The sequence below is a fragment of the Physeter macrocephalus genome, chromosome 2 (genome assembly GCF_002837175.3).
Source record: "Physeter macrocephalus isolate SW-GA chromosome 2, ASM283717v5, whole genome shotgun sequence".
NCBI lineage: Eukaryota > Metazoa > Chordata > Mammalia > Artiodactyla > Physeteridae > Physeter > Physeter macrocephalus.
The window spans coordinates 7,121,299-7,149,190 of NC_041215.1; the positions used below are offsets into that span (position 1 = coordinate 7,121,299).

General features: G+C 52.6%; 3 protein-coding genes across 4 annotated transcripts; 1 reads left to right on the top strand and 2 right to left on the bottom strand.

The window, feature by feature from the left end:
• Positions 1 to 1,866: 1,866 nt before the first annotated feature.
• Positions 1,867 to 6,130, bottom strand: NOP16 (NOP16 nucleolar protein). Its single transcript, XM_007103173.4, has 5 exons — positions 5,939 to 6,130; positions 5,740 to 5,848; positions 4,501 to 4,570; positions 2,906 to 3,012; positions 1,867 to 2,156 (listed from the first exon to the last, which is right to left on the bottom strand). The coding sequence occupies exons 1-5, from the start codon at positions 6,043 to 6,045 to the stop codon at positions 2,013 to 2,015; spliced, it is 537 nt and encodes a 178-aa protein (XP_007103235.1). The 5' UTR covers positions 6,046 to 6,130; the 3' UTR covers positions 1,867 to 2,012.
• Positions 6,131 to 6,269: 139 nt separating this feature from the next.
• HIGD2A (HIG1 hypoxia inducible domain family member 2A) lies at positions 6,270 to 8,984 on the top strand. Its single transcript, XM_007103172.4, has 2 exons — positions 6,270 to 6,472; positions 6,826 to 8,984. The coding sequence occupies exons 1-2, from the start codon at positions 6,319 to 6,321 to the stop codon at positions 6,990 to 6,992; spliced, it is 321 nt and encodes a 106-aa protein (XP_007103234.1). The 5' UTR covers positions 6,270 to 6,318; the 3' UTR covers positions 6,993 to 8,984.
• A 93-nt stretch (positions 8,985 to 9,077) lies between these two features.
• CLTB (clathrin light chain B) lies at positions 9,078 to 27,598 on the bottom strand. 2 transcript variants are annotated; one of them, XM_028497745.2, is made up of 6 exons: positions 27,179 to 27,571; positions 22,100 to 22,146; positions 15,042 to 15,159; positions 14,650 to 14,761; positions 12,396 to 12,449; positions 9,078 to 9,524 (listed from the first exon to the last, which is right to left on the bottom strand). In XM_028497745.2, the coding sequence occupies exons 1-6, from the start codon at positions 27,363 to 27,365 to the stop codon at positions 9,353 to 9,355; spliced, it is 690 nt and encodes a 229-aa protein (XP_028353546.1). In that variant the 5' UTR covers positions 27,366 to 27,571; the 3' UTR covers positions 9,078 to 9,352. The 2 variants fall into 2 exon arrangements, with proteins under 2 accessions (XP_028353546.1, XP_023972121.1); XM_024116353.3 differs by lacking the exon at positions 12,396 to 12,449 and having other exon boundaries at positions 27,179 to 27,598.
• Positions 27,599 to 27,892: the final 294 nt, after the last annotated feature.

Below are 27,892 nucleotides of genomic sequence, written 5' to 3' on the forward strand. Positions count from 1 at the left end.
ATTCTGATTTCGAGGAACATGTGCTTGGTGCTTATAGTTCCAGTGAGGGGCAGCTATGGAGGGTGGTCCCAGAACACTTCCTGTGACACGTGTCAAACAGCAAGTTCCGGTCCCCTGGCCCTTCAGTCCACATGGGGGTGGGGGGGATTAAGGAACATAAGCTTTGGCCTAACTCGGTACTTTTGGGGAGGAACCCAAACCCTTTCTTGCGAGGAGTTCTAGCTGTCGGAGCCAGAGCTAGGCGTGGAAATGGGAGCAAGAACTTCTTGAGTGCCTCCATGCCAGAGGTCAGAATGCAGGTGGCGCCATTCCACAAGCATTCCCCCAGTACCTGCCTTGGGCTGGGCTCTGGGATTCCCAGACAAGGTCCCTGCACTCAAGCCCAGTCTGGTAGAGAATGTCAACCAGACTAAAAGGTAGTTATGACTGTGATAGGCACTGCTACAGGAAGTCTGGGGCATGGGAACTCCAGCCTGGGGGCAGAGGAAAGTGGTATGGAAGGCTTCCTAAAGTTGGCACCTGAACTGGGTGAAGAAACAAGGTTAAGGGCCCAGCCTGGTCAAAGGCCTGTATTTGGAATGCTGTGAAGGGCAGAAGTTAGGAGGCCAAATCACGAAGGCCCCCAGGAGCTCTGCTGCAGACTCAAATCATAAAGGCTGTGCTCGAGGTGTTCACAATGGCTAGTCACTGCTGGAGTCTAGCAGGCCAGATCTGATGGGGGGTGGTTTCTGTCTAGTTTCCAGCATGCCTTAATGGTGTGGGACGGGTGGGCTGCCTTCAGGGTCCAAAGAGAAGGTCAGCAAGATAAAGTCTAGGCTTAGTCATCGTGCAGACTTGACTTCAAACCCCAAGTTAATGCCTCTCAAGCCTGTTTCCTTACCTGCAAGATGAGGATACCACACAACCTTAGAGGGTTTTATGTGAAATGTTCTATGTAAAAACATAAGCCCTTCTTTTCAAGAGCAGTGAGGAGAGACAAATTTTACGTGCTTTAAGGAGAAAGCTTAGGAACAGAGGTTTTTTGTATTATTAATAGCTGAGGATAACATATCAAGACAAGAAAATGCCCAGCACCCACCCCACACTTTGTCTGTGATCCTGCTACATACCAGTCGTGCCACCGAATTAGGCACGCCTGGCCCCAAGGAACGGCCATGCAGTGTGTAGCCCAGTGCTTGGCACACAGCACAGTGGTATTCAGCAGTCCCCAGATGGTCTCAGAAAGCAGGTTTGGGGGCCTCAGCCTCCCTTCAGGAAAGACAAGTAGCAAAGGCAGGTCACTTGAAGACAGACCAGGAGGCAGCTATACAGCTCCTTACCTTCTGGCACTTGAGCCACAGCTGGCCTCAGGCCAGGGCCATGGAGAACCGGTCCACCAGCCCCCGGCCTGGGTTGAGGCAAGCACTGGAAGCCCCTCCCAAGTAGCCCAGGGTTCCCAGCAGGCTTCTGTAGAAGCGTTAGTGGAACTGCTATGCAGGAAACCAAGGCAGAGAGCAGTAGAACCAGAACAGGGGAGAAGAGGAGGGAGGCTGTGCCTAGAAGGGCATGTGAATATGGAGCAAAAAGGGCTGAATGGCCTCTTTACCTTGGCTGAGTAGGTTTTTGTAGGGGCAGCCCCAGGGCTTGGCTGGGAGGGGCAAATACAAAACCATCAGAGAAGTAAAATACTGTATTTTATTGTACACAGACTATATTCAAACAAACCACCCACTCTGAAAACAGCAGGTTCTGGCTTTTCCCAGAGACTCCAGAAGAACATAAATTGAAGCCTCTGGGAGACAGTGCCTTCCCCAAAGGGAAATGTGAGAGATTGTGTGTGTGTGTGTGTGTGTGTGTGAGTGTGATTGTGTGTGTGAGATTGTGTGTGTGTGTGTGTGTGTGTGCTGTAACCTTTTGATTCCATGGGGTTTGGCTAGCCTCATCGGTAGCCGCACACCTCTCCTTGCCTTAAACCCTGGCTCCAGTTTCTCTGGTCCAGGAGGAAGCCTCAACGTGGGGCAGGTGTAAACCAGTCATTCAACCTCCATCTTATTCTTCTGCAGTGAATCGACAAAGGCTTGCCACTCCGCTGGGTAAAAACGCTTATAGACATTGATCTTATTCCGAATCTGTTTTGGAGTATCTTGATAGTAATTCTTCTCATCCCGGGCCATAGCCTAAGAAGGGAGAAGGGCCACTTGAAGAAGGCTGGACAGGCAAGGTTCAAATCCTAGGCCTGAGTTGGGCAAGCTACTTCCCATCCCTGAGGTTCAGATTCCTCACCTCAAAAGCCATAGTGTATGTGGGGAAATGCCCTCAGGGACTAGGCAGGAGCTGGGACCAGGTGAGTAGCTCATTCTCCATCCATCGCCAACTGATCCCACCTGGGCACGGGGGTCCAGTGTACCCAGATCTTTCAATTGTTAGGAGAAGCCAAAAATAAGGACTTTTATTTGAAACCTCCGATAATTAAAATGGCAACTACAGTTAACCCGTGAACAACACAGATGTGAACTGCATGGGTCGACTTATACATGGATATTTTTCAGTAGTAAATACTACAGCACTACATGGTCCGTGGTTGGTTGAATCCCTAGATGCGAGGAACCGCAGACTTGGAGGACCAACTATAAATACAGACAGATTAACTCTCAAGTTGTTCAAGGGTCACCTGTAGTTCAAGTTGATTAATAAAAATACCATGCAAGTAAAACATTAATGAGTGCGATATGAACCACAGGCCACTCAGTCTATCCAATTATAAGCATTCTGTCAATGGCATCCATTTCTTAGGGTCTCTCTTTCCTCTCTGTTTCCACTCAGTCTCAGGAAACAGGCAATAGCCAAGCATATCAGACCCTGACTGGTCCAGGGTACCTTCCCAAAGGGCCCAAGTGGTTCCTCCTGCCAGGCCTAAGCCACTCACCTTATAGTCCTCCCCATGGTTCTCCACCATGTAGCAAACATAGTCAATGAGATCCCGAGATAGCGTATTTCCTTTCTTTTCTGGAAGGCTGGCTTCTGCCTCCAGGTCTGATTTGAAAGAAGCCGAGAGACAGGGAATAAGGCTTTGCTTCCTGCACAAGTTGAGCTGCTCAGTCAATCCCAAGCCACAAGAGTTGCTACACCAACCATCTGATGAGCTTTTCCATCTGCAAATTCAGTGCTAGAAACTTCTTTTTAGCCCCTCAGGTCCCAGGCTCTGTCTATGGCACAAGCATCTATCAGTATGGCAATGAACTGAAAGGCAAGTCACCGCTCTTTGGGCATCAGATGGGTGAAAGAAAGGCACCAAACTAAAAGTCTCTACTAAGTGCCAGGTCCTGGGGACAGAGATGAAGATGAATGCATTGCCTGTCCACAGGACAGGGCTCCCTTCCAGCTCTAAAACTCTCTGAGAACCTCCTGAAGAGTTAATATGTGAAATGGAAAGGTGTGAATAAATGAGAACTCGAGCTGTAAGAACTAGGGCCTGAGGCACCTCTCTGCTCCATGTGAGGGGAAAAGCCAAGCTCCAATAATGGCCTCACACCTAAAACAGCTAGGTAAATACTCCCCCATTCCTCATCTATGAAGGGAGAAAAATAGCTACCTCATGGAAATGAGGTAGTCAAATCTTATCCCGGGTTAGGTGCTAAAATTGCTTATAGTCAAAATTATCTTCGACTTGGATGCCATGGGTTGCGGGGAGGGGAGAACAGGGCATTATTGTTTAATGAGTAAAGAGTTTCAGTCGTGCAAGATGAAAGTTCTGGAGTTCTGTTGCAAGACAATGTGAATATACTTAACACTACTGAGCTATACATTTTTAAATGATTAAGATGGTAAATTTTATGTGCTTTTTAACCACAATTAAAATTTGTTTTAATTAAAGAATTAAAAGTAAAACTTTTTAAGATTAGCTTTGACTACAGAGAGTACACACGATTTTGTATATACAGTCCTGTGCAGTCAGTAACTCTTACAAGAATCATTAAAATAGACTACAGGCAGGAACTCACAGAATTCTATATCAAATGTCTGGTCATTCAGATACTTTAAACTTTCGGAGAACTGTTAAAAATCACAGCAAAGAGGAAGGATGGGTAGAATATTCCAGAGTATTCCTGCTTCCCTGCAGAATTTACCCTCTTCTGTTTTAATATTCAGTCTCTATAGCCTTAATATACATAAAATTGGATTTATCATTGGAAAGATTACATGGTGGAATCGTTAAAAAAAATCTGTTCATCCTTAATCTCATAAGAAGCTGAATGTGTGCCTGAGACTTACCGTTTTCTCTTCTATCCTCTCAGGCACTAGTTACATCCTCCCTGAACATCTCTGACCTCCCTTCACACACTGGAGCTTAGCCAGTAGCCTGAAAATGTCTCAGCCGGGACACAGTCCTAATTCTGCAAGCTGAGCCCTAGACCAGCTCACTTCTTCCCTCTGAACCTCAGTTTCTCCATCTGTAAAATGAGAACATCTGAGGGTCCTTTCCAGCTCTAACTGAGCAGGATGAATGTGGCCCACACCCACCATTGAGCACATAGGGCTTCCGCATGAGCTCCTTAGGCCTCTCCTCCACGTCCACTTCCAGGGCCTTTACCTGCAGAGAACAGAGACCGTGAGACCAGTAGACACAGGAAAAGATCCTGGATGAGGGGAAAGTCTAAAGGCTCCTGCCCGTCCCAACACAACTGTATTACCCACAAGGATCCCTCCACAAAGGCAAGAATAGATGACAAAAAGAACTAATGCCCTGGAAGCTTCGTGCTTCCCAAGAGGCTCAAGCAAGCAATTCATCTTTCTGTGCCTAACTATAAAATGGGCATAATACCCCTTGCCTGCCTCACTTAACTGTGCGGTTAGCAAATGAAACAATGCACGTGAAAGCACTTTATACTTTACAATGAGGGAGAGATGTCAGACATCTCTTGTGCAGAGGAGCAAGCTGACGGTGCTTGGCTATAGCTTCATAATTGTTCAAGAAACAGTAGCGCCATTTTCTTCTGGTATGAAGGGATAAAAAGAAACATGCCTGAAGGCAATGGGACAAATCCTATCAGCAAGCCCATTCATTAGGTTAACTATTTATTGAGCACTAGTCACATCCTAAGCACCACAGGATTTAGTAGTGAATGGAACACAGATTCTTGTCCCCAGGAGATTATGTTGGGGGAAAGAGGCACAGACAATAAACAAATACACAATATAATATACCATCAAGTATTTACAAGTGCCAATGAATTAAAATAAAGCAGGAAAGAAGTTAGTGAAAAGGGGTGGTATTTTTGAGAGCGGTCCAGAAAAAGAATTATTCCGGAGAAATTAGCCCTGGGAAAAACTACCCCTAGGGAAGCCTCAGACCAAGGACGATTGGATAACTGAGGAAAGGTGTAAGAAACAGTAAGTAAAGATTCCAAACTCCTTATTAGGAAAGTTAAGGGCAGAAAAAGATAAATTCTGGAAAATATGGCTGAGATGCCAAGGGACCCAAACAGTTTAATTTCAGAGGAAAAAAAGTAAGTGCAGAAGGAAAGGGGAAGCTCCAACCCAAGTCCAATGTGTGCTGGGGAAGGGAGTATGAAGGAACCCTCAGCCACAGTCAGTACAGCCTGGCCGAGTTGGCTGTGGGGAAGTCGCAAACCCAGGAAGGGCGTGAGGGAGATAATAGACAGGATTAAGTTCTGAAACCCAGCTAAGTATGGCGGGGGTGGGGGGCTGGGGGGGAGCTGGAGGTGGAGGGCAAGGGCCGGGACCCTACCACGTCACTACCTTTCTCTTAAGAAGGGGCACTGCCCTGTTGGGGTCCATAGCCAAACCCATATCGGCCAGGTTCTGCCGCACCGATTTCGTCTGGTCCCAGGCATGTCGGATGTGGGAGCTACGGGAAAAGAGAGGGCGATCGCGTAACCATCATCTCGCCGGCTGTCCCGCCCGAGGCCCCCTGCCTCCTGAACCTTGGTCCCCTCACCATTCGATCCGCGGCGCTGCCTTCCGTCGAGCATTCCGGTTCAGACGCTTCCGGTTAACATTATAACCGAACTTCTGCCTCCGGGTCTTCCCCTTGGCTTTAGGCATCGCGCTGACCCCAGCACGGATAACTCAGACTCGGTGCCTCTCACTCCAAGTGTAGCGACTCCTTCCGGCTAGTGATCGCGTGGTTTCGCAGGCTTTGGGGAAATGTAGTCCTCCTCGCAGCAACAGCAGACATTACTACGACTCCCAGAGTGCCATGAGGGATTACACCTGCGTACAACACTGAGCAAAGTCCTTTTCCCCGCCCTCTTGGATGAGCTCATCAGGAGGCGGGGTTTAGCGTCCGGATTTTCTTCTGCAGCTGTAGCCAAAAACATGGCGACTACTGGCCCTGTCACGCCGGAGGCACCCTTTGAACCATCGCAGCCCCCAGTCATTGAGGGCTTTAGCCCCAGTGTATACAGCACTTCAGAAGGCTTCAAGGAAAAGTTTCTTCGCAAGACCCGCGAGAACCCACTGGTACCCATAGGTAAGCAAGCGGGCGCTAAAGGTACTGTAGACCAAGAAGACAGTGATGTAGAGGGGAATGAAATCGGGGAGGACCGGGGACGCCAGGGGGGACCGGAATGAGAGTGGTCCAGAGATGTAGCGAAGGGGCCGGGCGGTGAGGGGCTGGGCGGTGATTGCAGCAGGAGCTGGACGGGATTGGAGAGCTGAGATGGGGCCGATTCTGACGCGGAGGACCCCAGCTTCGGCCAGCCCCTCCCACCTCAGCTCCACCCCATACCCCCCTCTCCTCAGCTGCCGTTTAGAGATTTTGACCCTGGGGGCGGGAGCACAAAGCGGGGAGGATGCTTCCCACCTGCTTTGTCGCCTCTTCAGGCTGCCTGGGTACAGCGGCCGCCCTTACCTACGGCCTCTACTGCTTCCACCGGGGTCAGAGCCAGCGCTCCCAGCTCATGATGCGCACCCGAATCGCCGCCCAGGGCTTCACGGTCGTAGCCATCTTGATGGGTGTGGCTGCATCCACTCTGAAATCTCGACCCTGAGTCGGTGGCCTGGCCTTGAAAGCTCCGCGGAGATCGTTCCCAGCTCCAGGAGCAACCACCGGTCCTGCCACTGGCATTATTCCCTCATCTCCCCTGACAAGCCCCTGTATCAGTGGGGGCAGAAGTGGCCAATTGTGTAACCGACAGATTTTTTTCAGGAATCTCAGGTTCGGTTCAGTTTGAGTGTTGCATACTTCTAGTTGTGCTGCACCTTCTCCACTCCCTACTTAATAAACTCTGATCCACTTGTAGTTTGGTGAATTCATTCCCAGTCTCACCCCCATGGTTTTTGGTCTTTGGTTTTAGGAGAAAACAGACTAAAGACTGCAGGGGCTCTTAGAATTCCCATAGTCTACTGATTCTCAAACTTTCCTGGTAACAATCACCCTGGGGTATTTATTAAAAGTAGAGAGTCTCTACAGTGATGTTATATGAAAAAAAAACAAAAAACTGATCTTTCCAACAGTTTTCAAACTTTCAGTAGAAAACCTTCCTTCATATGAGGCCTGCCATGGTTCTGTCAGAGGCAGGGGGCTCTGCCCTCCACTTCTGCTCCTGACCCCAATCCCACCTCCTGAGAGCACCTAAGGCTCCACGGATCTAGACCATCTCAGCTTGGTTCTTGATGCATTTTATGGACCAGGAAACTGAGGCTTAGAGAAGCAGCCTGGTGTAACAGAAAGAGCATAAAGCATAATCCCAAAGCTTGCCAGTGGTTTGTGGCAGCACCTAGTGTTTTATGGCTAAGGAAAAAAGGAGGCTGGGGACCTGAGCAACCTCTAGAAGAGAGGCAACTCATGAGTTTCTCATTCATGTAAAGTCTCAAACAGGTGTTCCTGGTCTGCAGGTAGCCCTAAAGTGTTGATTTGGATTCAGGTTCCTTCCATCCATAACTCCATCAGTTTCAACACCAGCTGGATGACATAGGCCAACTAAGTTTCTTGCCACCACCATGCTCTTTCAGCTGTAAGACAGAGATTATAAATGTAAAGCAGTACTTGTGGTGACTCTTGGCCTCCACAAGGAACAGATATGAAGTGGTGAGGACTATGGCACTTCTAGAGAGGATGGCCACTATTTTTAACTGTTGGTGTTGTGGGCTCCCCCCCTCCAAATAAAAAAGATTTGTTGAGGTCCTAACCCCAGTACCTCAGAATGTGACCTTATTTGGGAATAGGGTCTTTTCAGAGGTAATCAAGTTAAAATGAGGTCAGTAGGGTGGGCCCTAATCCAATATGACTGGTGTCCTTATATAAAGGGGAAATTTGGACACAGCGACAGACACGTATAGAGAGCAGGCGATGTGAAGATGAACTCAGGATTGTTGTAATGCTTGTACAAGGCAAGAAACACCAAGGAACACGGATCCTTCCCTAGTGCCTTTAGAGGGATCATGGCCCTGCTGACACCATGATTTCAGACTTGTGACCTCCAGAGCAGTGAGACAATAAATTTCTGTTGTTCTAAACCAGCCGCTGTGGTATTTTGTTATGGCAGCTCTGAGAAACTAATATGGTTGGCAATTAAATATTTTTAAACATTGTTCAGATCACAGTGGCTTGAACATAAACTGTTTGCAACTCTGTTGAATGGGAAGGTGTTGTCACTGATTGTTTCTCCCAAATCCACAGAAGAGCACAGCTGAAAGAGGCAGAGGGTCCTGACCAATCCCAAGGAAGGGCTGTGGCAGAGGCTACCTTCACCAGCCCCTCACCCAGGCAAAGAGGAAGCCCCCACCGGGAACCTCTGGTCTTGCCTCTTCCCTCCAAGCTGCTTCCCCTCTGGGTGTCTGTGGCTATATGACAGACCAACAGAATCCCTATGTCACGGGTTGGTTCAAGGATCAGAAAGGATCAAGCTTGCAAAAGCATTCTGTGAGAGGTTGTCTTTCCTCCTGGGGCTGCAGGCAGCAGACATAGACAGATTAGGATGCCCTCTGCCAGCTGGGAGCTCCTGGGTTACCAGGGAAATAGCCCTACCCTCTCTCAAGCCCATGAAGCTGGGAAAGTTCTAAGCACAAACAGCCCTGACACCAGTTGTGGCTTCCAGAGAAATGAGAATGATAATAAATAAGTGTAAAAAGAGTTAACAACACACCCTTTAAGCCAAGAAAAAAAAATACATCAGGAGGGACAGTCACAATTTTGTGGACTGAGAGATGTGAGGGGCTGGGCCGTAGGGCCGTGAGGGAATGACAGTTGAGAGGGGGTGAGGGTTCCCCTTCCCGGCCCCAGGAGATGGCGAGGAACGGAATAGGCTGTGCAGCAGCTGCTGGAGGCATTTCCCCCCTGTGGCCAAAGCAGCTGCTCCTCCTCTGCCCGGCCCGGCCCCTGTTTGGTGGCCATGTTGGTGGCAGGCTCCTAGCGGGACAGCGGCGTCTGCTTCAGGGACATGAGCACCGAGCGCAGGCGGGACACGTCTTTGCACTGCTTGCTGCTCTTGGGGTTGAAGTCACACAGCTGGGCCACCTTCTCCCACTCTGTGCCTGGGGTCTCCTCCTTGGATTCCTTCACAAAAGCCTCCTCAGATGCCCTGCAGGTGGAGATAGGACAGAGGTTTCATAGCTGTCTGCCTTTCCCCTTAATCAGTGATGCTCTGCTCCCACTGAGCAAGGCTGCTTTGTCCAGCCTACTCTGGGGTCCTTTGTCTAGACGTCTCCTCCCCAGCCCCGGGCCCTCTGACCTCAGGCCCCCAGGAACAGCCTTGCCATCAGAGGAAGCCTAGTTTGGTCCTGCCTCAGGGCCTTTGTACTTTCGGTCACCTCTTCCCCCAGACCTGTTCGTGGCTTGTTGCTTCTTGTAATTCAGGTCTGAGTGCAGGCCTTACCTCCTCAGAAAGGTCTTCCCTTGCCACTGTAGCTCAAGTAGCCCCCTACCCCTGCCCCAGCACTGTCTGTTCATTACCTCTCTATCAACAGTTCCCAAACTGGGGCTCCTGACACCTAAAGGCCCCTGGAGGAACTAATGCAGTACCTCAGCTATTTTCAACATTTCCAAAAACTGAGCAGGACATTGACTAACCCCCTAGCTGAAGTCTCTGGTTCAGCATTGCCTCCGGGTTCTGTGGACCCTGTAAGTGTTCTTTAGAAAAGAGTTGTGGTCAAAAATGTATAGAAGAATCAGTTAAAGATCTTCAAAACAAGACTTGCAAAGCCTTTAATGTGCTTATGTGCACCACGAATGTGAGTACACGATGGATATAGAATCTGCCATATCCCAAGCATACTTGACTACAGAACTCTTTTTAGCCCAAAATGACTATTATCTCTGTGGCGCCACAGCCTGAGGAATGCTCCAATGGAGTCTTTGCCTTTGATTAGAATCAAATTAGGATGGAAACTGGTGGGTTTTTCATCAGAAGTTCTGGCTGACAGTTATAGAAGCCACTGATTAAGGAACAATGCGGAAACAAAGTATAATAAATGTAGTTTAGTGGACAAAACCTAAACATGGGAGTCATTAAGAGAAAAGCAATAAGGGATTCTGGGGTGGGGAGGGCTGGGTCTGTGTCCTGTTTAGCCAACAAGTGTCCCTAAAGCCCCTTTCTCCTTAGAAGCCCCCCTGCTTCTCAAGCAGGACCAGTTCTGCCACATGCCAGGCACTGACTGATGGCAGGGAGCTCTCCAGGTGATCCCCACAGGATCGAGGATGAGCCGGCCCCAGATCAGGTGACCTGGCCCCTCGCTAGTGATCTTGTTTCCCTGCTGTGTGCTTATTTCCTAACCTGGGAAGGGAGGATCAGTGCCTCCACCTTGCTGATCTGTCTCACTGGCCTGAGAATCAAACAACATAGCAGGTGTGTGCAGGCTTGAGAAAATGTAAGGTGCTGTGTGGCATTGGCTGACCAGTGGGGCCGAGGGGAGCGATCGTAGGAGCTCTCTCTTCTGGGTCAAGAGGCTCCCTCTAACCTTGTTGCTCAAAATGGGGTTCATGGTCCAGCAGCACTGGCATCACCATGGAGCCTGTTGCAAATGCAGAATCATGGCCTCACCTCAGTCCTTCTGAATCAGAATCTCCGTTTTGACGAGAGGCCCTGGTGATTCATAGGCACATGGAAGTCTGAGGAGCGCTGGTCTAGATTATTCCTCTCTTCAGGACTCCCTTGGGTGCTCCTTGGGCCATTTCTTCGGGTGCAACAGGAGCACTGAACCCCCTGTGGTATTCCCCAGCGCCGGTGCCCTTCTTCCATCCCCTCTCCTGCTTGAAACCTCCCATGGCTCCCCGCTGCCTTCAGGATCAAGTCTGAGCTTTCTAACATCTCACGACAGGCTTTTTGCAACTGGCTCCAAAGTGACCTTCTCTCCCCATTCCCACCACCCCAGGCGCTGTAGGCCGCTAGATATTTCCCATCTCATTGCCTTTGCCCCAGCAGCTTTTCCCACCTAGGATGCCATTCCCTTCTCACCCTCCCCACCCAGCACACTCCTTCTCACACTTTAAGGGCCGGTGGACTCTGATCTCTGAAGCCTGCCCGGGCTCTCCCTGAGCCCACCGTGTCCTTGCATGTGGCCTTATCACAACACACTCCCGATCATGAGCAACTTGGGGGGAACAGACCGTGTGTGTCTTATTCCTGTCTGACCAGAGACTGGCACTGGACAGATGGCAGAGTGGACGGAAGGAAGGAGTGGAAGGCTGTTATTCTGGTGTGTCCCATGATCTGTGAGAGAAGCGTTAGCCCAAACAGTGTCAGAGGCCTGCCAGGGGCGTATCCAGAGCGAGGAACAGCAAATATTTGGCACATACACACGTGGCAATCATCACACATTCATCACTGCATTTTTTTCTTCGGCTTCACAATCCCCAGCACACCGTCCAGGCTGCCACTACCAGCCAGTGGGGCAGCATAAGAGGAAATCTCTGCCATCTCTGGTCTGGATCAGGCACAGGGCCAACTAGACCCCAAAGCAGAAACACCTGAAAGGGACCCACTGGTGGTCTGGACAGGGGCTCATGACCAAATTCAGGCTGAAGTTCTGAGGAGGAGCAGTGCACTTGTGGGCAGGAGCGGGGGATGGCTGTGCATTCTTTATACCTCTAGCACCAGCACTCAATGTTTGTTTTGTTCTACAGAAGACTCACTCCACCTCCCCCCTCCAAGAGGCATCTCAGAAGGAGGGAGTTGGGCTGCTTTGCCCTTTGCCTCTCTCACCTGGGGATGGCCAGACATTCCTTTCTTTTCTTTGCCTGGATTTTAGCAAAGCTGTCTCAAAGATGCTCAATAAACATTTGCTGGAGGGATGGAGGTGAGGGTTGGTGCCTGCACCCACCCCTCGGGCTCACCTCCTGCTCTGATCATTGCCCCAGGCCCAGCCATACTCATTTATACCCCACAAGGGGGAGACTCAAGAAACTGCCAGCCACACACAACAGGCCCTTGCAGAGGAGCAAAGGAGACACGTACACGTAGCCGATGATATCAGCATCTGGCTGCTGGTAGAATGCTTTGTCAGCGATCCTTGAGGGAAGGGGGTTAGGTGGGGGAAGACAGGATGGCAAGATGGACAGACAGGCAGAGGGTTAAAGAGAAAGAGAGACAGCGTTAGTACCTCCAGTTGGAGACCTGTTAGGAAGCATAGTTCTGGAAGGCTCGGCAACTCTCCACGGTCCTGAGAGGAGAGCAGGGATCCTCCACCCACCCGAGCGGGTGGCCTTTTCTAAAACTCAGTCCTATCATATTAGTCCCCCTGTTTACAAACCTTCAGTGGCTCCCCACCGCCTGTGTGTGCCCGCCCCTCGCCTCCGAGGCCCTGCACACGCGAGCCCTCATTCCGGCCCTCTCTCCCGCCACTCCCTGGTGCCCAAGGACAACGTCCTTTCTTTCATATCATGCTGTTCCCTAGTCTAGAATACCCTCCCCCCCCCCCCCCCCCCCCCCTCCCCCCCCCCCCCCCCCCACCCACCCGAGCGGGTGGCCTTTTCTAAAACTCAGTCCTATCATATTAGTCCCCCTGTTTACAAACCTTCAGTGGCTCCCCACCGCCTGTGTGTGCCCGCCCCTCGCCTCCGAGGCCCTGCACACGCGAGCCCTCATTCCGGCCCTCTCTCCCGCCACTCCCTGGTGCCCAAGGACAACGTCCTTTCTTTCATATCATGCTGTTCCCTAGTCTAGAATACCCTCCCCCACCCCCGGCCCTCTTTCTCCTGGTGAACTCCTAGCCACCTTCCAAAGCCCAGGTCCCCAGACACAGAGGTCCCTCCGCCACCCACTTCCCTTGCTTCCACAGCTTTCCTGCAGAGGCCCCTACTACTGCGTTCAGCCGTACCCGTGCGTTTCCCTCCTCTGCTCTTTGAGGACACAGACTGGGTCCTTCTCAGCTCGGCCTCCCCAGTGCCCGGCCCAGGGCCTGGCATGCAGCAGCTTCCAGCTGGTGGCTTCCCAGAGCCAGCCTTTTCCTTCCTGGCAAGTCTTGTACCTTGAAGTGCACGGCCTCAGAGGCAGGGGCTGCTGGCAGTCTCTAGTCTGAGACCATTTCCACAAGGTATTCTCCGGTGGGCCTCCGCTATCTTTCCTGACCAACATCTGTCCCCCTTCTTCCAGGAGGGGCATCCTGATTGTCCTTTGAAGCATCAGCTGCCCCCACTCGGTCCCTGTGGTTTGGGTGGGACCGGACCCCATGCACAACCCAAGTAATGGGACTCTCGACCAAGCTGGGTCCATGGGAGAGTCCCTCCCCCTGGGACAATCACTGGGCCTGGGCTGGGCACGTGACCCACACCAGACCAATGAAGGTCAGGTGGAGGACTTCAGCTAGAGCTGTTGGGAGCAAGAGGCTTATTTTCACTGAAGTTGCCAAGAAAATAGAGCAGAAGCCTGGAGCTGCTAGTGGCCACCTTTGCCCCCATTCCAGGGGTGTATGCCCAAGAGTGAAGGCCACGTAGGGGAAAGCAGACCGAGAGCAGTACCAGTGAGCACTGACAGACTTTGTTTCAGTGCCTGAGTCCACTGGGTCTGCAGCCCTTATCCCTGGCCTTTCCAGTTATATAGGCCACTAATTTCCCTTTATTCTTTAGCCACTTCTGGGTCGAAGCATTATCATTTCTATAAGCAATAAAATCCTGCACACGGCTTGGTTCTTCCCTTCCAGCCAGGCCTGTGTTCTCTCTCATGATAACCATGGCCACAGGAGGCCCAGGCCGAGCTGTTGGCCACTGGGCTCCAGGACAGCCTGGCTTACATTCCAGTGGGTCCCAGGACCTCGTCTGCTGACTGGCAGACTCACTTTTCTCTGTCGTGGTGAGGAGGTCAGAGCTTAACGGCGTACCAGCTCTGCAGAGTTCAGCGCGCTGAGTTCCACAGGCCACTGAGGAAACATCATTGTGGGTTCGGCTTCTCCTTCCTCCGTGTTCTTGCCACCAAATCACCCATCCTCGAGACAGTCCCCCCACCATAGTTCCTCTCACTGTCCCCATAGGTCCTCTCATGTCCCCGTAGCTCCTCATATCCCTGTAGGTCCTCTCATGTCCCCATCAGTCTTCTCATGTCCCCATAGGTCCTCTCATGTCCCCATAGTTCCCTCATGTCCCCATAGCTCCTCATGTCCCCATAGGTCCTCTCATGTCCCCATAGGTCCTCTCATGTCCCCGTAGGTCCTCTCATGTCCCCATAGTTCCCCCATGACCCTACAGTCCCCTCGCACCCTCATAGCTCCTCTCACCGGTTGTTGATCTTGTTCTTCTCAACTTGTTCACTCTGGCGCTGGTTCCATTCCTCCAGGTCCTTCTTGGCCTTCTCCCGCCACTCCTGTTCCATCACTTTGGAGGCAGCATCTGCAACCCCCAACAGGTGAATGAACAGCAGCTTTCCAGGAGGGATGTGAGGCACAGCCGGCTGTGCTTCTGGCTGCTGCTTCTCCCCTCGGCCCCCCGGTAGGTAGCCCTGGGTCCATCCTCACACTAAGGTGGGGCAGGGCCAATCCCACACTAAGGTGGGGCAGGGCCCCATATAGCCTAAGGCTTTCCCACCCGACCGTGTCCCAGAGAGCCAGCCCAGTGGGGAGCCCGGGGCCAGGGGGACCAGCCCAGCTTGCACACTCAGCCTTGCCCTCACCCAGCTCTTGCAGCCGTTTCCGCTGCTCCTCTCTCCATTTGCGGATGCTCTCGGGTTCCTGCGTCAGCCTGTCGACCTGGGCAATTGCAGCGTAGCCATCAGCTGGACCATTAGCCTCCTAGGACACAAACACACGGCAGTGTACCCAGCCTGTCCACCTGCCCCTCTGTGTCTGGCGCCTGAGTACCAGGACACCCCCTCACATCTCAAACCACCTCATACCCACTGTCTCCTGGGACTGTACCCTGCCTTTGCACTGGCTGTGCCCTCTGCCAGTAATTCTGCTCCTTGTGTGACCATGGGCAAGTTACTCAACCTCTCTGTGCCTCACTTTCCTCATCATAAAATGGGCTACAAAATAGCACCCACCCCACAGGGTTAGTATGAGGATGAAATGAGTTAAAAAAGTGTAAAGAACTTCAAACGCTTCTTGGCACTCAGAGAGTTCCCTGTGTTTCTATCATTAAAGCCCCACCCTATTAGTTTTATTTACCCAATAACACAGTCCCAAATGGCCTCACTTTATAATATGCTTACTTGTCCATTGTCTGTCTCCTCCATCAGAATGTCACCCTTGTGGCAACAGGGACCTTGCCTGTCCTGTTCACTGCTGTGTCCTCAGCATCCAGCACAGTGCCTGGCATGTAGCAGGTACTCAATAACTATTTGCTGAGTGAACGAGCAGCCCCGAGATAGGCAGGGTGGCCATGGCTACGACTATACAGTGATGAAAAACTCAGATTCTGCAGCTGGACCATCTGGGTTCAAATCCCACCTCTCCTGCCTGCTATATATGTGTGTAGCCCAGGCAAGTTGCTCAACCTTGCCTGGCCTCAGTTTTCTCATCTGAAATGGGAATAGTAATAAAAGTACCTCTAAGAGCTAGTTGTGAGGATTTGATGCAACAATATTTATAAGACATTTACAAGAGTGCCTTGCATGGAGTGATGGCTCAGTAAATGGTAGCTAGAATTATTATTATTATTATTATTATTATTATTATTATTAATTCCCATTTTATGGAGGAGGAAACTGAGGCCAGGATAGATGGCACAGCACAGTGGCAGAAGCAGGGCCAGAATCCAGTCCTCTGGCTCCCAAGCCAGGGCTCTGCCCAATTCTCCACGCCACCTGCCAGGGTGGTGACTTGAAGCGTTGTAGGCTGAGAGCTCAGCCCAGCAAGTATGGGGCTCCCCTCTGGTCTCGCAAAGCTGGAGACTTTATGATCCAGCCCCATCTCCTGGCACGCCCACCCTGGAGCTCTGTCCGCCCCGTGCATTCCTGTCTGCACACATCCCACACGCCCATGCTGCCCGCCTTTGTCTCCTCTGTGCTTTTGGCCTTCAGCTGTCTTCCCTCCTTTCCCTAGCTGACGAAATCTTATTCCACCCCACAAGTTTCCAGCTCAGAGGTCACCAGCTCTGGGATATTTCCCAGACCCCAAACAGATTTCACACCCTGTCCTCTCTGTGCTCCTTGTCACACCCTCACCTTCTACTGCGGGTGTCTCCAGGACCTTGTTTATAGCCTCTGAACTCCTGTCCCATCTTTTCATTGCTCCCCATGCTCCTCCTGCAAGCACTGATCAAAACTGTCACGAATACCAGAGGATCTTCTCCCCACCCAACAACATCTGTGCAGTGGTGCCCGCTGTGGGCACACAGCTGGTGCTCAGTAAGCAGTGGCCATGTGGATGAAGATCCCCCCCGGGGCCAGCATGTGCTGGTTCAGAGGAAGGGCTGGGTAAGCGTCTCCCAGCAGGGCGAAGGAGCACGCAGATGGAAGATCAGGGCTGCATCTCCAGCTGTCTTTGGGGAGAAGGAAGGGCAGGCCCAGGGCGGAGAGGTGCAGCCTGGCTCCTCGGATCAGACCCACCCTTGGGTGGGGCAGTTGGGGCGCTGTCCTTATTCCTCTTTCCTGCCCAGCATTACACTTCAACTGAGACAGTCTCTCAAGACAGCTCGAGGGGCCTTTCCAGGGCCCTAATCTGGACAACACGAGTTGATCACGGATGTACCTTTCCAGTTCTGGGAACAACCCTGTCCTAAGGCTAGGCTACCAGGACCTCTGCCCAATCCTATAGACTGTGCCATCTGCAGACAAATGCAGTTACTTTTACTTTCTACGTGTTTATCCAGGTGCTACATTTTATTTCTTCTTGGCACTCAGGATATCTTAAAAGCCTGGTCTGTTTACATGTTTACTATCTGCCCTCCTCACCCCACCCTACCCCACCCCCCAGTAAGTGAATTCCATGAGGACAGAGACTGCCTGTCTCTGTATAGTATGTAGAACACAGAGGGCCTGGCTGTGGGAGGATTTCAAGAACATTACTTGAATGAATTAACAGATGTTCAGGCTTGGGGTCAGGGATGAACGAGACAGCCCATCATCCAGGAGCTTGGTAGAGGGAGTCCCTCACAAATGAGGACCATGGCTGGGGTACATGCATAACACGGGTCATGAAAAGAGTGGGGACGAGGGAGGGCATGACCTTTCTAGCCTGGGAGCAGAGCAGGCTGGGAAGAGATAGGGAAAGGGCATTTCAGACCAAGAGCTGGCAGCTTAAGGACCACATGAGGCCAGTGCCTTTGGAAAAATCTGAGTACAGAGATGCCACCAGGTGTGGAGCAGATGGGGTGGGAGAGGTGGGCTGGAGGGGGTCCTCTGGGCAAAAGTCATCCCATGGTGTCCTTCAGGACCCACCATCTCCATCAAGACTGCCCTAAAATTAAGACTCACAGGTTACAGCGTTTTAAAACTGGCAGAGAACTTGCAATTAAACAGTTCTCTTTGGTCTTTACAACCCTACATGGTGGGTTTCATTATCTTTGTTTTACAGGTAGGAAAAGTCTAGCTCCAAAGTCCCAAGGTCACCCGGCCAGGAACTGGCAGGGCCAGAATTCAAACTGAATTCCTGGGTGTCACACATAGCTACACATGTGGCCACACATAGACAATAGGGACCAAAGTTACTTCTGTGTCACGTGATTTTGGTCTCCCTGATAAGTCTACCATCCCAAGATTAGAGACTGAACCCCCACTCCCACTGCCCCACGCCCCATTCCCCGTCTGTCTCTCTCACACCCACACATGTACCCCGCTTGGCTCACTTAGTGGCTAGGTCAGGGATTTAGAAGCAGCTTCCAGGGCTACAGAGCACTTTTCTCAACAGACCTGCGGAGGCAGCAGTGCAGGGCTTCTAATCCCAATTTCACAAGTGAGAAATCCAGCTCAGAGCAATGACTAGTCCAAAGCCGTCCGGCTGGGAAAAGCCAGAAATGAAGCACAGGTTGTCTGACTCCATCCAGACTCTGCCGCAGCCCGCCACAGCACCCCGTGTAGGTGCAGCGCCCCGCGTAGGAGCAGTCTGGGTGTAGGAGCAGCTTGAGAAACCCTGGGGCTTCTCTGGGTCTGAGGGGTGGGCGGGGCGGAGCCTAGAGCAGCTGCACTGCACATCCGGGGCACTGCTATGGTCCAAGCATGCTGTGCCCAGAGATGGCCGTGGCCCAGGCCCTGGGCACAAAGCCTGGCCAAGCTGGGCCTGCGTCCTCCACCAGCACGGCCTAGTAACAGGCTCTGGCTGGGAGCTGTGCCCGCCCCCGCAACCCCCATCCCTCCCACCTGCGGGCACAGCAGCCCTGCACCCATGGTCTCTTCAGGTTCCCCCAGCACACCCTTCTCTGCAGCAGGTGCCAGGCTCCAGGCAAGCCCCAGACTGCGTGTCTTATACTCTGTGCCTTTGCACATGCTGTCCCCCTAGCCAGGACCACCCACATGCCCCTGGACGGCCTGGAACCCACTTCCAGCATCCGTCCCTGTCACACTCTCGGACTTCAGTGCAGCGTCTGCGCCTGAGCCTGATTCAGGTCCCAGCTCTTCCCGGCTGTGCAACTATAGAGCTATTAAACCTCCCTGTGCATCCTCCTCCTCATCTGTAAAATGGGGATAATGACAGAACCTACATCATAGGGGTGTCGGGAGGATGAAATGAGTTAATCCACATAAAGCTTTTGGGTGGTGCCTGACGCATAGTAAGAACTCGAGACCAGCCCCACACCCGAGCCCTTGCCATCCTGCATGACTTTCAGGCCTCTGTCCTTTGAGCTCTTTGAGGACAAACATCCATGGGATTTGCCTCTAACATCCGAGGCCCTGAGCACAGCGCATGGCACTCAGAATGCGAGCTGACTAAATGAAGGAATGAGGGGCTGCCTGCAAAGCGATGTGGAGGGCACGGGGCCACAGCATCAGAGCGACTGGGCCTTAAGTCCCCTCCTGCCACTCACTGATGTGCGACCTTTAAGAAGTCCCTTCCCTGGGCTCCTTAGGTTTTGTCACCTGTCAAATGGGAGTGACAACATCCCATTCGGGGTGCAAAATGGGGCCTGAATGCGATAACTGCCCTGCGACCCCTGTAGCCTGTAGCAGACATGCACATGCACATGCACGGGTGGCAGAGCTGCAGGGCTCACCATTGCCCGTGGCAGGCCCCCAGCAGGCCGGCTCGCGCTGCACCATAGCCGCAACCAGGAAGAACACAGTGGTGCTGTCAGCAGACAAGGCCCTGAGAAGCTGTTTGCTGGCTCCCCTTCTGCAGCTGCTCTGGACTTATTTTCCTGCCCTGCGCCTGCCAGTGAGCAGTGAGGTCGGGAGGGCCATAGCCGGGCTCCTCTTTAATCACTTGACTGTCACAGTGAGGAAATCGGGTCAGCCGCCAGGGGGAGGGCTCACCAGGGGCTGCAGGAATGCTCTGAGCCCCTACCAAGCTGGAAAGGGAAGGGGTCAGGAATGGCCAGGACCAAAAGGCCACAGGCTACAGTCAGGGCCAGGCTTGTCTCAGCCCAGCTCCCCAGCACTCCTCTCCCGAGGGACCCCTCCGCTGGACACTGGATACCACCACAAGGGCTTCCGGGGGGCCATGCTGGCCGAGCATGTGCTGTGTGACTCCAGGGACAGCCAGGAGGATGAGGCATAACCAATCTGTGGGATTGACCAGCTAAAGCTAAGCTGAGCTGAGCTGTTGATTCCTCTAAGTAGCTCAACGGGGATACAGGCTTATCCCTAGGCCTTGCTGGGGATCAGGTTCACACTTGGACCCCCTAGTGGCCCATTGTCTTCCAGAAAAGATTAAGAAAGGTAGCAGGAAAGTTCTGCCCAGGACCCTTGAAAGCCTGGGGTGCACAAGCCAGACCCTGCGCTATGCTCCCTCCTAAGAAAAGTCCGCAGGGGCTTCCCACCCGCCAGCCGGCTGCTGTGGCCTGCCCAGTCCAGCAACAGGGGATGGTACAAAGGGCACCAGATCAGGGGCAGGAGACCTAGATGAACCTGAACTTGGCCACTAAGCTTCTGAGTGACTCGCCTCATCTGTGACCCCTCCCCTGCCTGGAAGGATGCTAGCATGGCACAGATGTGAAATGAGTTACAGATAAACATAGCTGGGGTTATTCTTGGTAGCAGGGAGAATAAGAGTTCCCACCGAGATTGGGGAGGAGGCCCAGGGTTTCTCAGATCCATTAAATACAAAGCAAGGCCTGGGGCAGTGAGGGAGAAGGCCTCAAGATCCTAATGTATAGAAAGAGAAAATTATCCTGCTCATGGTGTTTTAGGTACTTCTCCGGTCCCAAGTGTATCTCCAGCTCCAGGGCCACTTTAGGACACAGACCTTTTGGGTCAGGCCACGTCCTTTTGAGTGTGGCCAGGACAGGAGCAGCCTGAGTCTCAACGCTCTGCCAAACTCTACCAGCGTCAGTGCTGCTTATTTGGTGCTCTCAGGCCCAGGGAGACACGAAGCCCTTAAAGTCCTAGGGACTGACTTTTCTAGCTTGCTTGTAGTTGAGTAATTTTCCAGAAATGGGACTTGGCCAGTTGCCCTGTGTAAGGTACCAGCCCATCCCTCTTACATAAGAAAGTATTGTTTGTTCTCCCTGAGGATTTAGGAGGCCAGCTCCTCAACAAAGCAGAGCTCAGGAGATCCTGCAGCTGCAGCTCCAGCAGTCAAGGGTCTTTGAGCCAGTCCAGTGGGAATTAAAGTTTATCCAGTGAAGGTTTTGCCCCCACCCAGGTATCTGCAGGTTGGGGGTGAGGACTCTTGCATCTGTGGGGTCCTGAGGATGCTATTTGTGGTCCAAGTTCTTTAAGTACTTTCAAAATGATCTGTGTATGTATGAAGGGAGGGGGGTTAAGTGAGTGTGGAGAGAAGCAGTCTTTAACTAGAAATATCTTTACTAGCTGTTTTTTTGGCGGGGGGTGAGTGTGTGCACGTGTGTGTCATAGGATCACTACAAAGAATTTTAAGACAATCCAGTGAAAGTGAAAGTTCTTTCCTTAACCCCCCTTCTCCCACAAGCTCGGGGCTAACCACTGTTAACAGTTGGTACACATCCTTTCAGATCTTTCATGAAAACATATTTCTAAAATAAAAAACAGGACCATACTGTGCATATTATTCTGCAAGCTGCTTTTCCATTTACTATATTATAGGCATCTTTTCAGGTCAATACAGAAAGCTCTGACTGCTCTTTTTAACAACAGAATGGTTTTCCAATTTACCTACCCAGGCCCTCAATACTAGGCACTTAGGTTGTTTCCAGTTTGTCTGCTATTATAAATAATCCTGCAAAGAATCTGGGTGTCCTTGACCAGCTATTTCCTTTGGGAAAATTCTGAGAAGTGGAATCTCTGGGTCCAAGGCTCACCCAGTTAAAATGCTCAGACATGGTGGAGATGACCACTGGGTTCAGCCTCCCATCAACGGCACACACGTGTGCAGGGCCCTGTGTTTCCTTTAGTCCATGCCACTGCAGACCACTTAATCTCTCCCTCTGGAAGCTGGACATCATCACGGGCAACCTGAGGCCACACCCCATTGATCCCTGTGGTCCTTATTCTTCATCCCCTTCTCCTACATGACCAAAAAAACCACGTCAAAACCTTTCTTGATGGTCCCATCCCAGTGAACAGAACTTGAATCCCTAATCCTACCCATGATGGGGGCCAAAAGTTACTGAGACCCAGGCTGTCAGTCCCTTCCCCTGCTACGACAGAATCTTGCTTACCTGATACACATCACCATTGACTGTGGTCCCCATGTCCTCAGAACCAGCTGGAAAGAGAACAGGAGACAGCATCACTCATTGCTCAGCTTATAGCAATCAGGGTGTTACATTAGCCCCCGAAGCAACCTCTGTATATGTCCATGTGCATACTGACTCCCAGCCCTACACGCACACATTGTGGCTACGTAGATAACCTGGGCTCAATCCTTGACTGTGCACAAAGCCTTCTCACAGCCATTATGACCTCTGATTTTCACCATAGCCTTGTGACAAAGTTGTTATCAACCCATTTTACAGATTCTCAAATTGAGGCTCAGAGAGGCTACGTGATTGCCCAAGGTCACCCAGCCAGTAATAGCCCCTCACCTACCAGAAATTAATTTCCCCTCAGCCACGACTGGGAATGGCCCGACTGTCTGTGGAGCTTGTGCTCGGTGAGCAGGCAGAGGCTCTGGAGGCTCAGGGCAGGGTCTGCGAGGGCTCAGGAAGAGGGTCCTGCGCGTCTCTGCCTGTCCCTGTGGTGCCTTGAGCAATGGCTCCACCTGGGAGAGCAGGAATCACAGCCCCCACGAGGCAGCACCTGGCCTATTTTTCCTCCTCCTGCCCCTCCCAGAAGGATTTGATTTTGCCCTCACCTAAACAATGACTCCTCGCGGTCCCTTTCCCTGACATCTGGTTAGTCACAAATTCCTGTGGCTTCTGCTGCAACAAGAATCCTCAAAGTTGCCCTCTGCCCTCTGCCCCCTGCCTGGCCCACCTGTACAACTACTTTGGCCTGTCTGCCCCGCTAGTGGCAAGCACCTGGACGGGCACACCTGTGTCCATTATCCTCACCGCTATCTTCCCCAGAGCCGTGCACAGTACCTGTGACTTAGGACACGCTCAGAAACTATTTGTTGAATCAGCAAATGAATCAGTGCATTAAAGAAAGAAGGAATAAATGGTTTTTGTCCACTCGCTGGCCTCCCTGCCTCCAACTTCACCCTCTCCCAAACCTCTTTCAAACCAGCTGCCAAGGTTGACGTTTTGAAAAGCATACACTTACCTATGTCACTCCTCTAATCATAAATATAATGAACACAAACCAAAAGGAAATCCACTTCCCGTGGACCATGGTGGCCGATAGGGCCTGCTCCTTCCCTGGGGCCTCGGCAGGTGCTGTCCCCTCTCCCTAGAAAGCTCTCCTGCCCATTTCCATGTGGGCTGCTCCCTCACACCCTTCAGCAGCTGCTCAAACACTGCCTTATTAGAGGCCTTCCCTGACCACCCCTGACATTCATCCCCCAGCACCCCTACCTCCTCCCCTGGGCAGTTCTTTTCTCTGTAGCACCTACCACAGCCTGATATGTTTATTTTTGTATGTGCTTATTATCTGTCTTCCCCACTTGAATGCCCTCTGGGAGGGCAGGGACTTTGTTTTTTCCACTGCTGGGATCCAGCACCTAGAACAGTGCCTGGCACATAATAGGAGCCCAATAAATATTCGTTGAATGAGTACATTGAACCTTGGCCCATAGCTCGTGAGGATCTTTACAATCTGGCCCTGCCCATTTTTCCTGTCTCACTTCCCACCAGTCCCTCCCACAAACCCTATTCTGGTTTCTTCCTTCCCCAAACACACTATGCCGCATCCCACACCTTTCTTCCTGCTTCCCTCACTAAAGAATGCTCTTTGGGAGCCAGTCGTCCTCCAAGACCCAGTTCACAAGTCACCCCCGCTGGGAAGCCCTCTACTACTTCCCCTACTTCCCTGGGTGCTGATGGAAGGTCTCAACTCTGGGGTATCCCAGAATATCGTACAGAACCCCCCACGCTCTTATGCGATTACTGTGACCTCCTACGGGTCATTCACTCCCTTATCAGGCTCTGTACCCCATTCAGCTCCTAAGGGTGAGCAGTGTTGGCTAAATGGAAGATGAATTGCTCTTTGGAGGCCCACTGTTACCTACAAGGCCTGAGGAGTCTCAGAAACTGCAATGCCTCTTAGCCAAGACCCACAGGAGGCTGCACGAGATCACTGCAGATGGACAAGTACACTTTACCAGCCAGGTAGAGCTGTGAGTAACGGTGACAGTGTTTTCAGCTTGGGGACTGAAGAGAAGGATACTTAATCCCATGGAAATAATGCCCAGCTGATATAGATTATAATCAACTTTGTTTTCACAGCCAAACAGTGATTGATTTTGACCAACCGTTGTCAGCCATCCTCCCTACTCATCCAGATGGGGTTTCTCCTGCATGGGTGGCCTGGCCCCTAAATCAGTGGCAGCATCTTCTGCAAAGTGGCTTCTTCTCCTGGGGCATCTCCTCTACCAGGGCCTTACGTTCCCAGGGTCCATTCAAGATGATGCTGGTCTGTGCACCTGGCATTTCTGGAGGGGAAGTTGCGGCCCCGCCCCCCCAACCAGTCCCAGCCTCAGGCCCCTTGTCCACAGGTGCCCACCCTGGCCTTCAGAAAGTCTCTGTGCCCCAGTCTCTCAGTCCCATGAGTGTTCCCCTGGAATGAGGCTTAACCTCTTTGGGAATCTACATACACCCACACACAGAATTACAAGTCTCTGTCCCCACAGTGAGTAGCCCATGGCACGTTGATAATCACGTGTCCACAGTCCAAAGCCGGCAGAACCGGAGTACGGCAGATACGAGTCCCAAGGATAACCCCGTGGGTGTTGCTTCTCTCAGATCCCTGACCCCTTTTGGAACGGGGGCAGACAAGGGTCCAGAACATTCCTGAGAGGTTACTGAGGCCCATCAGGGGAAATGGGCTTGCCAGGAAATGACTGGGCAAGTCGGGGTCAGAGCCAGGTGGAGTGCTTAGAAATCTAGGTGTGAAAATGTACACACCTCCTGGGCCCTACCCAAGGCTGATGAATGGAAACAAAGTATCCATTGCTCAGGCTGGCCATAGTTCCAGCCCCAGAGGAGAGACTCAAAGTGGCTCAGGCTCAGGCCTACACTAAACAGTTTCCCCAGGGGTACCTGTGAGCCCAACGTCAGTGCACTCAGCACAGGGGCATCATTTAAGAGACAAGACTCAGCAGTGATGAGTGGTGCTGGCTGCGGGAGCTTCCGCCCAGCTCCCAGCAGCCCAAGGCACATTTTCCGCACCTCATTTGGGCTTCTGGCACTCATCACTGGTCTCGGGGGATTACTTGCTCATCACCGTCTAGGCCTAGGAGGATCAGATCAATTCCATCCTATCTGGCCACCTATGGCCATCCCATAACCCCTCCTGGATCCCCATGCCCCACTCAGCAGAGCAGCTGAGCATTTGAAGCTTTAGTGGTTGTGAGTCTGGGAGACCCTCAGAAGGCCATGTCCCTGCTTCTTTCCCTGCCACCTCAGGTCTGGGGCCAATCTGTGCACCACCCCTGCCGGAGAGGAAACCTCCCATCCAGGCTGTAAAGCCCTGGAGCCCCATTGTCCTGGGAGAGGTCACAGCCTGCTCAACCCCCAGCCACCTCTGTGGCCCTCTGCCTGACTTCTACCTGCTTCTCTCTTAGGTGGTTCTGACACTGGCTCTCCCAGCAGGGCCTCTCCCAGGCCAACCCGACTGGGGAAGCTGGCGGTCTCAAGGGGAAGATGTGGACAAATGAATACTGGTACATGAACGTGGGCCCACATTTCCTAGGAATTCCCTAGGATGTGTGAGGGTCCCACTGAAGTGCTAGGAGCTGCTGTTTCTTCAGAAGTCCTCCACTGCTGGCTTGGTTGGGTAGCAAAAGACCCCCCTCCCTACCTCTACATCTCATCGCCTCCCAGGGTGACTGCCACAGCATTTGAAAGAGCATGGAGCCCACAGTTGAGAAGCCTGGGATCAAGTCCCAGATCTGTCACTCATGGCTATGTGACTTTGGGCAAGATACTCAGGCTCTCTGGGCCTCCAGTTTCTTATATGTTACAAAAGGCTTGTTATGTTTCTCATACCAAGAGGATACAGAGATGCTTCAAGCTCCTCAAGCCACAGGAACTGTCTTATTCATATCTGTATCCCCACTGGGCCTGGTACACAGTAGGTGCTCAGTAAATGCTGAATGAATACAAACATGACTAAAAGGATCCTTACTTGTAAACATTTTTTTAAAATATGTAAGGTACCACTTATTCCAACAGGCCCATAAACTCCTACCAAAATGACAACATTAACAAGAAGCAAGCGCTGTTTTGGAGGTACCCCTTAAAGTGATATCTGCCTTTTTACTAGATACTTTAAGAAATTGCCCTTTCAGGCAGAGCCAGAGCAGGAACATTGTTGATAAACACAGTATTGCAAGGACCAGGCCCCAAATCCTGAGTCCTGGACCACCTTTGGAAAACCATTGAGCTACAAACCCCAGGAGGAAAGGACCACATCTGACTGAAGCCCTCTGTGCTCCTGCCCCCACCCTGGTGCCTAACTCAGAGCCAGAGCCTGGCATATGGAAGACAGCGTGGTCAGGTGGAAAGGGTTAGAGTTAGAGAGAAATGGTTTAGAGTCCTCACTCTGCCACTTACTAGTTGTTTCAGTAGTGTACCTTTTGAGCCTCGGTTTTGCCATCTCTGAAATGGGTTTAATAATGCATATGAAATGATTAAATGTAAGAAAAGTGCCTAGACCACTGACTGCAGGATGGCAGGTGTTCCCCAGGGAAGGTCTGTGAGTTCTTGGAGCACTCAGCGTCCCCTGCTTCCCCAGCTGTTAGGAGGGAGCTACTTCTGAGGGGCAGGGAGATCTGGGGTTCTGCCCAAACCTGCAGGGCTCAGCCTGGGGCAGCTAGCCTACTGGGAAGCTCAAGCCTGGGCTGTTGGATTCCAGAGCCAGGCAATAGTGCAGTTGGCTTGGGGATGAAATGTCATGACGAATTTCTATCCTGGGAGCCACCAGATCCACAGCCCCAGGCAAGGCCTCAGATCGGGATCTCCAAAATATCCCCGCCCCCCCGCCCCCCCGACCCCCGTCCCCGCCGCGTTTCCTCCAGGTCCCGGTCAAGTACACACTAGCCCCAGGCCTGCTCCTGGCTGGCCATAGCAGGCCCTCTTCACTCCACCCGGTACGCGGGCCCCAGGCCCCCCAACCCCCAGGCCACCGGGCTGACTCACCCCCACTCGCGGGTCCCGGCTGCGCGAGGGCTGCCTGGCTGCCAGCAGGTGCCCCGAAGCCCTCGTCATTCTCTATGCCCGCGATTTCACTCTCCTGCTGGGCCAGGAAGGCAGCCGCCGGGTCCTCCTCGGCCGCTTCGGGAGCCCCGCTCTCCGTCGACGAGAAGAAGCCAAAGTCATCAGCCATTTTCCCCACGTCTCTGCTGAAGCGTCCGCCTGGCGCTCGGCTCTGCCCGGCGCGTGCCCCGCCCTGCGCCCGGCGGCCCAGACACTGTCACCCGAGCCGCCCGGAGGAGCCGGCCTCGGCGGGGACGGGCTCGGCGGGGACAGGCTCGGCGCGGCGGCCCCGCACTTCCTCTCCGCCACCGGGCCCGGCTCGCCTGTCACTGCGGCTGCAGGCGGGAGGAGCCGGGACGGGAATGCGGTGATGTCACCGGCCGAGGGAGGAGGCCCGCAGGACGGCCGGAGGTCGCCTCGCAGCGGCCACAGGAGGGCGGCAGCAGGACGGCGGCGCAGCCCGAGGGGCCCAGAGGCCCGGGCCGCGCTCCCGGCTCCGGGCCAGCAGCACGCATTTCCAGGACACCAGGACAGGGCGCAGCTCCCGCAGGGTCTAGAGGCGAAGCGGACTGGAGAAAGTGACCATAGCGTGTACAGGGCCAACGCAGGTTGGCAGCCCGGGCTTCGGGAGCACCGAGGGGGTGGTCGCTGCGCAAC